This window comes from Nematostella vectensis, chromosome 1 (assembly GCF_932526225.1).
Source record: "Nematostella vectensis chromosome 1, jaNemVect1.1, whole genome shotgun sequence".
In the NCBI taxonomy this organism is placed as follows: Eukaryota; Metazoa; Cnidaria; class Anthozoa; order Actiniaria; family Edwardsiidae; genus Nematostella; species Nematostella vectensis.
In genome coordinates, this window is record NC_064034.1 from 15921576 (window position 1) to 15933327 (window position 11752).

Sequence of the window (11752 nt, forward strand, 5' to 3'; positions counted from 1 at the left end):
AATGCGAGTTAAAATACAATCTTGGAGGCCATGAACTAATCACAAGTTCCTATCATAACATATAACATTTGCACATGTATATAACATTTGCATATGGACTCTAATGGGCCAACACTGCACTAACAAGGCAAATATGGTGCCACAAAAACATCAACAATCGTTTTAGAATACTACAAAATGTTGTCACAGCTAAGGTCAACGGTATGTTACGAAGTATGAAATGACAAAAACACAAAAAGTATAATTGGATGTTGGAGCCATTGGAGTACAAATCTGATTCACAATGTACAGCGAATTCATTCACAGAAACTGCAATGCAGGGATTGAATATGGTCAAACTTAATCAATGCTGCAGGCATATTGAAAAAAAAAAATGAACCAGTACACAAAGTAAAAAAAAAATTTTCAGCGACTTCACCCATACTGTGCTTTTATTCATGCTGACAATTAATTTTTTGGGCAATTCAGTTATGTTAATTACTAAAGAAATCAGATGAATGGGACCAGTAGCGTAGAAAAATAAATAGGGTATATTAAAAGGGATGCGCTGTGCTCTGTCAAACAAGTTCAATAAAAAAAATCCCTGAATACATATTGTCTTTACTATCATTCCACTACAATTCCACACTCTAGGAGCATCTAGTTCCCAAAACATTTGTTGTTGGAAGTAAATACTCCCCCGGCAAAAACTCATTGAATGAGGGATATCCTGTTTGCAAATTCGTTTCTGGCACCCGAGGCAGAGCACCAGGTAACAAAGATAGGAGGCTTACCTTCATCAATACCCAGTCTTATTTTTTGTTCCCTCTCTCAAAGAAAATGCTGCTATTTTGCACTGGCGACGAGGTAATCGGAAGAAAAATGGCCACAGGACCAGTGGTGGACCAGTTCCTAGCCGGGTTCAACTTAAAAGAGTAGTTGTGAAGGCTGTTGACAACACAGGTCTTAAGTTATCTTTTCAGAGCGCAGTGGATATTGCATTAGAAGTTGAGGAACGATAAAAGGGAACCATGGATTTCATTCACGACACACACACACAGCGTGCACAACGTGACTCAGCCAGCGTGACTCAACCAAAATTTCAAGAAAACTAGACCTGTTTCATCCGGAGGGAAGAAATGTTTCCGTTTCTGCATTTAGCTAACTCTTGCAAGCACAAAGAAACAGGCTGTCATCGTTGCAAGATAAAGGGTAATCTAAAAGCGGCTTGTTTATCTTCATCATCAAAAACAGGTCCTAGGAGACATCAACGAGGTCAAAGAAATTCATTTGCTAAGGGTCAACATAAAGTTAGCGTGCAGGGCGAGCACGAGAAGGTACCTCAAAGAGATTCAGACAAAAACTGTGAGTACAATAATTCATTTTTTTTGGACCATACAACAGTTGAATATATAGCTCAATGTAAATAAGGTCGAATTGATGCTAAATGCAAAGTCAGCTGAATTTCATTTGGATACCGGAGCGGTAGTTTCATGCATAGGAGAGAACACCAACAATAATATTTTTGTAAGCCAGGGGATAGGCTAATGCCAGCCAATGCCAACCGATTACAACAGAAAACATATTAAAATTCTGGGGATGGAAAGGGTTGATGTTGTCTATGGAGACCAGTCCAAGCAATTACTCTTAGTTGTGGTTCGCGGAGACCGTGCCCCCTTATTTGGTAGGAATTTGCTGAGAGAAATTATACTTAACTGGGAGAAGACATTAAAGTTGAAGCCACAAGTGCATAACGTAGCAGTAGATACAACATCTGTGGAACAGCTCTGTGAGAAATACAAAGAAGTGTTGGAACTAGGTCTCGAGTGCCTGAAGGATTTTGAATTTAACATTGCTGTGAAACCAGATGCTGTACCAGCCAGTATATTGTACATCGTATATGTACCAGTAGCTCGTTCAGTACCCTATCATTTACGTCCGATGGTAAAAGCTGAGTTGGAGCGATCAGAAAAGAGTGGTGTAATAAAATTCGTGGCTTATTCAAAGTGGGCCAGCCCCATTGTTTCTGTAGTCACGTCTATTGGCGAGACTGTGAGGATCTGTGCTGACTTTAAGGAGACACTTAATCCAGTTACAGACATGGCTCATTATCTATTACCTACGAGACAAGATATTTTAGCAACCTTAGAATCATGCCAGTCCTTCACTTTCAGAAGAGGCACAAGTTTACGTGTTAATCAACACACACAAGAGGCTGTTTGCTTATCAGAGGTTCCAATTTGGAATTCAGTGCTGTAGGCATTTTTCAGCATACTATGGAAAATATGTTACAGGTCATTCCTCTAAGAAATTGTGTCTTCTTTCTCTATCTCGAATTGCGAATTTTCCAGGTTTTTCCGTCATGTCAGGCAGGAGCATGATAAGGTATTCAAAACAATAAAGCAGCTCTGGCGTCTGACACTACAATAGTGCACTACAATCCTAACCGCCCACTGATCCTCGAGAGAAAGAAGTCGAACCTGGGGTGCTGAAACCAGTACCCTTCGCCTCGAGAACATTGTCATTTCACGAAAAACATGTGATAGAATCTCAATCAAACTTCAACTTACAGGTACGTCTCGTTTAATTTTCCAATTTTCCTGTAAAGTTAGCTTGGTGTTTATTTGCAAGAACTCGAACTTTATGGTACTATCCCCTCTTAAGTGGGGAGGAGTGTAGTAAATCGGGCGAGATTGGCACTAGTTCTAGTAATTATAGTTACGCAATCTTGCATATCAAATTAGTCTTAGTTCGGTAGCCATATTGTATGCGTGTTTTGTTCACTGTCTTAAGAAAAAGGCTTATATATTGCAGTGACAAGGCGAGAAACAGACGACGCAATAACTAACAAAGATCTACCAATTCACTGTCTCTTATCTGATCGAGAAGACACGAGCAGATCACATGAGCTGTTGTCAGAAGAAAAGGGTTATAATTACTTATCTAATAATTTTCTATATTATCATTTATACACGAGTAGTTTGAGTTTGGAATCTTGTAGTGTCATATCAACCGTCTCTAGAATAAGCCACCCATAATATAATAAAACAGCAGATTTGAGTTGGTTTGTAAGATAGGATTGGGCAGCGGATTCCCTCCACAGAAGAGTCAACTGTGCAACTAATCAGCGGTGTTACTAAGGTAACTTTCTCCTTATCCTTTGAGGTTTGGTCTGTAAGAATGTCAAATTCTTTTTGATCAACAGAACCAATAGACATTGGTGAGATGCAAAAACTTTAATTGCTAGATAGGCTGAAAGCAGTTGTTAGCAGTGATTAAAAATCGAGGTCGAGGGGAGAAATCGTAGAAAAGACATATTAGCCATCAGCGTAAGCCAGCAAGCACCTAGGTAAGTTCAAAAACAAGACTTTAAGAGCCACAGGCAATGTGCTCTTTCGTGATTCTTGCAAAGAAAAAGTCTCGTTAAGGAAATCTGTCGTTTCTAGGCACGTCACGAGTAGGAAACGTATCCTAAACAAGGAGAACCTTCGCAAGACAAAGTCAAAAGAAATGGACATTGCACGACCCTGAGGGGGAAACGCTACCGAAGGCAACACGATATTTTTTTTAAATTAAGGTAATATTAAAGTTTTTGAAGAGTGGGACCCCATTAAGCCGATAATTGAAGTTCTTCCGTAAGCTTAATTTAGGGTAAGAACATCTAGATGCTGCCATACGCAACCCTGCCCCAGTGAGTTCTAAAGCCCTAGGAACAATTTCTGTTATTTACCCCGATATGATGGACATTGGATGTATTTGTCATCTCTTTGATCGCGTTGGCACCAAATGCATCACTCCAGTCTTGATTTCTAACTGGAACTACATTTTCACTACCAGCATGAACAAAAGACGCGTGTTTGAGGATCTCACAGTAAGAGGTTATATATTGAGTAAGAGGTTATATCTGGATACACTGTAAGAGAAGTGTCTGGCTGGAGCGATAATTCAAGCCCTGCACAAAGATACCCTTTTAGGCCCATGGGCATGGGGCATCATAGGCGCTTTTGTACAATCAACAAACAAAATCACGCATTTGATCAATAAATACGGAAATTAAAGTTTGAAATTGTAAACAAGCCAACACAAACATACTAATGAATGTCCAATTCACTGCTAAAATTTGTTTACGGGTAGTTTGAGTTTGGACTCTTATATTATTATTGGTCCATAGCTCTGCTGGGGTTCGTCCGTAGCTCTGTTCAAAGCTGCACAGCTTTTCAACCTGAAATATGTAAAGAACTCGAGGTCAATCGCTCACAGCATCAAAATCATGCCGGATGTGCCTCAAAGAAAACAAAGACGGCATCTGGTGAACTCGCCATTCCACTCCACTTATGGAGTGGATTGCTCATAAATGGTTGTTTGGAAAAAAAACCCTAGAGAACCTGTATCTGCTAGCGTCGAGAAAGCGGCATGGGGAATTTTTCACTTTTTCCAATGTTAAGCTGAGATATTTTTTAGCAAAGTGTATTGCAACAACAACGTCGGTGGTATCACATTAGCGCTAGATGTGTCGCAAGTCCAAAGCCAGGTTGGCAAGAGAAACACTGGGTTTGTTGTCCTACCATAAAGAACATTTTAGCTTCAGTTGCTATATGCAGAAAATCAATGCTCATTGATAAATGGCCAATAGAAATTGCATAAACTTTACCTAACAGAAGAGATGATAGTTTTACTTTTAAAATTTGTGGCTACCGACGCGCGGTATACCTGTGGTAATTATATCGGTGTCACATGACTAAACAAGTTTGTACAAGTCAGAAAGTCAGAGTTTGTAATGGCCGACAGCTTGGTGAGTTTTTCATTTTCTCGATTCTTATGTCGTTTGTTATTCGCACTTATAGCTGTAATTTTATTGTAGAAAACCGCTAGAAAGCTACATTGTAGAAGGAGCTGCCAGGTTCCGGAAGTAAATAAGTGTGTTATTCAAGCATCGGAATAAATCGTTGTGTTTATAATCGGTTGTCGTCGTGGTTTATGAGCCCCATCGCCTCGCGGGCCTGCGCGAGGAGGTGACAGTTTTCAAGCTATAGAGTCAAGTCGTCAAGCTAGTCTGAGGATTTGGAGCTAGTTCGACGAGAAGGAAGTATTTACGGTGATACAGAAGGATTTGTGGCGTGATTTGTGGCCATAACAAGAGTGAATATTGGATTTTATTGTGTGAACGTTTCGGTTACGAGTGGAGCGAATACGGATTTCGCAATGTCAGCTCGGTCTTGTCCTGCAGGTTTAGGAGCTCGATCGAGGAGGTATAATACTCGAAGAATTCGAGGAGAAGACATGGAAGAGAGGATTGTCAGTTTAAAGCGTTCGAGGTCGGGTTGCCTCGGCAGTTTGAGAAGGTTTCGAAAGGAAATCGAAGAATTGATGTACAAGGGAAACAAGAATGAAGTTAGCCGCAAACTTCAGTCTTACCACAACACGTGGGTGAAATTCGTGCGTGTTCACTCCGATCTTATGGACTTAATGGATGAAGGGGAAGAGAAAATGGAGGCCCAAAGAGTTTATGACATGGAACTCACGCTGAAACTCGAACTTTACTCTGCTGTTGACGAACAGGATATGCAGGATATTGAAAGTGGATCTCAGGTTTCTGAGAGACACACGAAGTCAAGGGTGAGTGATAGAGAAAGCAGATCACATGTTTCTAGTAGACATAGTTCAAGATATTCAAGATCAAGTGTTAAGAGTGTTGCTGCCTTAGAGGAGAGAGCAGCATTGAGTAAATTAGATCTGGGACATTTACGGAAAAAACAGCAGCTCAATAGAAAATTTGATGAGTTAAAATATGCTCATGAACTTTTGGAAGCTGAAGTAAAATGTGAAAAGGCTCAAACAAGCTACATGATTTATAAGAAGGAAAGGGAAGACTTGAATGTGGATCAGAGTAATAAGTCTGCTGTGTCAGAGGATGTATGTGATGTTTTCAAGGCTCAATCTGAAAACAAAATTGAGCAGCATGCACCTATTGGAAATGTGAGTACAAACCCTACTGTGAAATTAACAGAGGAAATTGTTGTTAATAAGGAGCTAATGGTGGAGCCTTGTATTGGAAATAATAACAATGTATCGTCTAGTGCTGGATTAAAGGAATCCTGTGTGTCTGTTTGTTTATCATCGGAGATAAGTGTTGACAAGAGTCATGAGAGTGAAAGGGTGAATCGGGAGATTAGTAGCCATGTGCGGGGTGGTGAAGAAACTATGCTGAACAATGGAACAAAGGAAGCCCAAGCTGGGTTGAATTTACCTGGCTCACAACCATCAACTAACAGCAACAATGGATTATTTGATAGTGGAGAACATGTGGCTAGAGTACTGTCTCAGGCAATGAGTACCCCAAGGATTGAATACATGCACTTTGACGGTAATCCCATAAACTATGTTTCATTTATGCATAACTTTGAGACATGCCTCGAGAGCCTAACTAGTGATAATTCTAGGAAATTACAGTACTTAATACAACATTGCACAGGCAAGGCAATGGATGCAATTGAAAGTTGTGTGAACTTGCCTACTTCGGAGGGCTATAATACAGCAAAGAACACCTTGAAGGAGAATTTTGGACTTCCGCACATTATTGCTAAGGCACACCTGAAAAGGTTACAAGACCTCCCGCCATTGCGGAACGGTGGAGGGCCAGCTTTACTGGAATTTTCTAGACACCTTGAAGTAGCTCACCGCACATTGTCAGGCATGGGAAGCGATTATGTTAGTGAATTAAATTACACAAGTACTCTTAGAGAACTAAACAACAAGCTACCATATTTCATGAAGGGAAAATGGACCGAACGTGCGGGCAGGATTATTGAATCAGGGTCAAGGCCTAATTTTTCGGATTTCTTGAAGTTTATCAAGGAAAGAGCCAAACTTGTGAACAATGAGTTTGGGGAAGATCTTGTGTCTGCCAGCTCTCAGAGGGGTAAGAAAAGGAATGACAGTGATAAGAAACAAACCCCTAGGTCAAGCATGGCAACTGGAGTGACCCCACCCCAGAATAGTGAACAGAGACAACAGAAGGGACCGGGGAATGCAAGCTGGAAGTGTGTGATTTGTTCTGGACCTCATGGATTATGGAAGTGTGCACAGTTTAAGGAACTGAACAGTGAAGAGAGAAACAAATTAGTCTTGTCTAATAGATTATGTTTTAAGTGTTTAAGTGGAGGGCATTTTAGGGACACATGTCCTAAGACAACCTTTAAGTGCCAAGTGAAAGGTTGTGGTAAAGAACACCATACTTTACTACATTTTTCGGTACAAGAAAGAAGGGATAACACGGTTGACAACAAGATTGACAAGTCACCCGGACAAGCTAGACCTAACGCATCGGCACCAGAAACAACAGGTGTTAATGCGGGTAGTACAAGTGTAGCCTCAGTTTCTGTCGCAACTGGGGCCGGTGAGCGCAGAGTGTGCCTGGGTGTCATTCCGGTCAAGGTCAAGGTGAAAGGAGATGACAGGGTATTGGAGACTTATGCATTGCTAGATAGTGGCAGTGAAGTGTCATTGTGTAAGGAACAATTGTTTACTGACCTTGGATGTGATGGCATTGCCATGAACTTTGAACTAGCTGGTGTAACGGGAACGAGGAAACTCAAAGGTCACATGGTTGATCTCGTAGTAATGTCACAAGATGGAATGGTAGAAAGTGAGTTGTTAAATGTCAGGACAGTGAAGGAAATTCCTGTATCTTCTAGTTGTATACCAAGGAAGGAAGATGTTGAACAATTTACTCATTTGAGGAGCATTAACTTGCAAGAATGCGGTGCGTCAGAAGTTGGACTCATTATTGGACTTAAGGAAAATCCATTGCTGTTTGTACCACTAGAATACAAGGCTGGTAACGATGGAGAACCGGTCGGTGTGAGATATTCTCTTGGATGGACGGTGATGGGTCCCATGTGCGGAAAAAGGGACAGTGACCAGTGCTCGGTTAACCTTATTAATGTAGCGAATAAGCAATTTCCTGAAGAACTTTATAATGAGGAATCATGTCTTGTAGCACATACCCACCCGGAAGATACCAAGCTTGCTGAGCATGATGGTACAGGTGCACCACAGCATTGTTCGTTTAAGGACAATGTCTCTAGAACTGCTAAGCTCAAGACTGCGGATTTAGAAATAGAGAAGGAGATTGATAAAGAGGTATTGCAGCAACAATTAGAAAGACTCTGGCAAACTGACTTTGCGGATTCAGTTGTCAGTTCAAACGTCTGTCCTTCTATTGAAAATAAGCGTGCACTAGAGATAATGGAAGATACACTAGAGATAGTCGACGGGCACTATCAGGTAGCACTTCCTTGGAGGAGAGACCCGCCCTATTTACCATATAACAAGATTATGGCGGAAAGAAGGTGCGGTCTTCTGAAGAAGAGATTTCTTAGAGACGGTGTTCTGTTTGATAAGTATAAGGAGACAATGAATGATTACATCGAGCGAGGTCATGCAGAGAAGGTACCGGCTGAAGAGTTGGCGCGAAGTGATGGGCGGTTGTGGTACTTAAGCCACCACCCAGTGACACACCCATTGAAGAAGGATAAAGTGCGAATTGTTTTTGACTGTGCAGCAAAGTATGGAGGAACTTCGTTAAATGAACAATTGTTACAAGGACCGGACTTGACAAACAATCTTGTTGCAGTATTAAGTCGTTTTCGGGAGGAGAAGATCGGATTAGTCGCGGATGTGGAGTCAATGTTTCATCAGGTACGGGTGAATCCAAAGGACTGTGATGCATTAAGGTTTTTATGGTGGCCCAACTCTGATTTATCTGGAGAGTTGGAGGAGTACAGGATGGTGAAACACTTGTTCGGTGCGACATCGTCACCAAGTGTAGTGAACTATTGTTTGAAGAAGACAATAGAACTTAAGGATAACACCAACCCGGAAGTGTCTGACGCAATAGTTAGAAATATGTATGTGGATGATCTTATGAAGTCTACGGATACGACTGAGAATGCAGTTAAACTTGTAAGTGATATCAGAGAAGTGTTGGACAAGGGAGGGTTCAACTTGACCAAGTGGTGCAGTAACGACAAGGATGTGATTGCATCGGTACCAGAGAAGCATCGAGCCAAGTCAATGTTGAACGAGCTAGAGCGGCCGACGACTTCGACACTCGGTTTGAAGTGGAATGTGGAAGATGATCAATTTGTACGGGATGTTGCGGACAGCAACAGACGTGCAAAGGAGAAACCTGCAACCAAGCGGAGTGTATTATCAATTGTCTACTCTCTGTTTGATCCTCTTGGATTTATTGCACCCTATACCATGAAAGGAAAGCTGCTTCTACAAGTGTTGACCAGAAAGCAAGTTGGATGGGATGATCCCATGAACCCAGATGATTCTGCCCAGTGGATGCGGTGGGTGGAAGATCTTCCCAAGCTAGAAGAGGTGAAGGTTGATCGATGTTTTAAGCCGAAAGATTTCAAGGAACTCAAAGACGCTCAACTACATGTGTTCTCGGATGCATCAAGGCAAGGTTATTCAGCGGTGGCTTACTTACGACTAGAAGATGTAGAGGGTCGTAAGCATTGCTCATTTGTCATGGGAAGGCACGACTAGCTCCCCTGCGAGAGATCTCTATTCCAAGACTAGAACTAACCGCTGCTGTTATTTCGGTAAAGTTGAGTAAGATTATCCGGGAAGAGCTGGATCTTAAGGTAAACAAAGTGAACTACTGGACTGATTCAATGTCGGTGCTTAAGTGCACTAACAATGAAACGAAGAGGTTTCACACCTTTGAGTCCAATCGTTTGACAATTATACATGATGGTTCCAATGCTGGAGAATGGCGGTATGTGAATAGGGATGACAACCCAGCTGATGATGGCTCAAAGGGACTCAAGATGGACACTCTAATCAGGAACGATCGGTGGCTGAAGGGACCGAGCTTCCTATTGGAGGACGATGCAGACTGGCCTAAGGTGATCACAATCCCTGAGATTACGGACGATGACCCAGAAGTCAGAAAGGAAGCGCAAGTGTATGTGACATGTGAGGAGAAACGGAGAAATGTTATTAATGACATCATCATGTACCACTCTTCGTGGCAGAAGTTGAAGTTATCGATCGCCTGGTTATTGCGATACAAGCAATTCTAAAGGAGTAAGGTGTTGCAACGCAAGGAAGCCCAAGGTGAGCATGAGAAGAGGGACGTCGGAGGATTAATGACGGTTGAGGAGTTGCAAGAGGCAGAGTGCATAATTCTGCGGCATGTTCAACGAGAAGAATTCCCTGACGAGAGATTGCATGAGAAATCTGACAAGTCAATCAGTAAGTTATGTCCGCAGAAAGAAAACGGACTGATACGTGTCGGAGGACGGATCGGGAAGGCACAGGTTGACTACGAGTTGCGACATCCTATAATACTACCCTACAAGAATCATGTTACAGACCTGATTATTATGGATCATCATCAGAGTGTTGGACATATGGGTCAAGAGTCAGTTTTGTCGTCTCTGAGAAACGAGTATTGGGTAATAAAGGGACGATCTGCAGTTCGTCGAGTGATTGGCAAGTGTCTTAAGTGTCAGAGAAGAAGAGCAAAGCCAATGGAGCAATTCATGGCAGACCTTCCGGCTATGCGAGTTGCAGCTGAGGAGCCACCCTTCACTTACGTAGGGGTCGATTACTTTGGCCCAATGGAGGTCAAGGTCGGAAGGTCAAAGGTTAAGAGGTATGGATGTTTGTTTTCGTGCCTCAGCATGAGAGCTGTGCATGTTGAGATAACGCATTCAATGGACACGGACTCCATGATTAACGCCCTGCGACGGTTTATCAGTCTTAGAGGATATCCTAAAGAGATCCATAGTGATAATGGTACAAATTTTACGAAGGCAGATAAGGAGCTAAAGCAAGCCCTCGAAGAATGGGATCTCGAGAGGATCAACAGGGTTTGTATCCAAAGGCGGATTAAGTGGAGCTTTATCCCACCTGCGGCAAGCCACATGGGTGGTGCATGGGAAAGGATGGTACAGACTACCAAGCGTGTGTTGAAGTCGCTGTTGAATGAACAAATAGTTTCCGATGAGGTGCTTCTCACGGTAATGGCGGAGACCGTGAACATCATCAATAGCAGACCACTGACACGTAACAGTGATGATATCGAGGATGAGATGCCCCTAACTCCCAACCATTTGCTTCACTTGAGACCAACGCCTAGTGTGCCACCAGGCGTATTTGGAAAGGAAGATATGTATTGTAGGCGAGCCTGGAGACAAGCCCAATATCTGAGCAACAGATTTTGGCGTCGGTGGACAAGTGAATATCTCCCAACGCTGATGGAGAGAACGAAGTGGACTACTGTCAGAGAAAACCTCAAGGAAGGTGATGTAGTTCTTTTGGCTGATGAGAACTTTCGGAGAGGCGAATGGCCACTTGCACGTGTGATGGAAGTCCTACCAAGTAGTGATGGCCGTGTGCGCAGCGCCATGGTGAAGACGGTATCTACTGTCGCGACGCGAGCGAAAAGACGGAGGCGAGGAGATGTTCAAGTGAGCAGCACTATACTTACGCGACCGGTGACGCGTCTCTGTAAATTGGAGATGGATAACTAGAGAGTGAACTGCGTAATGTAAAGTAACGGAGATATCGTCGGTTGCTGCTTGATTAAGTGTAAATAAAAACTTTCAGGTAGTTTATATTTAGGGGCCGGTGTGGCTACCGACGCGCGGTATACCTGTGGTAATTATATCGGTGTCACATGACTAAACAAGTTTGTACAAGTCAGAAAGTCAGAGTTTGTAATGGCCGACAGCTTGGTGAGTTTTTCATTTTC

The 11752-nt window shown here is 42.5% G+C and overlaps 2 protein-coding genes and 1 long non-coding RNA gene across 3 annotated transcripts; all 3 read left to right on the top strand.

Moving 5' to 3' along the window:
* Positions 1 to 1135: 1135 nt before the first annotated feature.
* On the top strand, positions 1136 to 3285 carry LOC125557769. The gene is made up of 2 exons (XR_007305530.1): positions 1136 to 1344; positions 2331 to 3285. It is a non-coding gene; the product is annotated as an uncharacterized LOC125557769 (long non-coding RNA).
* Positions 3286 to 9665: 6380 nt separating this feature from the next.
* LOC125563013 lies at positions 9666 to 10076 on the top strand. Its single transcript, XM_048727565.1, has one exon. It carries the CDS (start codon positions 9666 to 9668, stop codon positions 10074 to 10076), a length of 411 nt encoding a protein of 136 aa, XP_048583522.1.
* A 66-nt stretch (positions 10077 to 10142) lies between these two features.
* On the top strand, positions 10143 to 11531 carry LOC125563015. The gene has a single exon (XM_048727573.1). It carries the CDS (start codon positions 10143 to 10145, stop codon positions 11529 to 11531), a length of 1389 nt encoding a protein of 462 aa, XP_048583530.1.
* The last annotated feature ends 221 nt before the right edge of the window (positions 11532 to 11752 follow it).

Excerpts from the sequence above, each read along its gene's own strand:
- LOC125563015 (XM_048727573.1), top strand. The coding sequence starts at position 10,143 with ATGACGGTTGAGGAGTTGCAAGAGGCAGAGTGCATAATTCTGCGGCAT.
- LOC125563013 (XM_048727565.1), top strand. The coding sequence starts at position 9,666 with ATGTCGGTGCTTAAGTGCACTAACAATGAAACGAAGAGGTTTCACACC.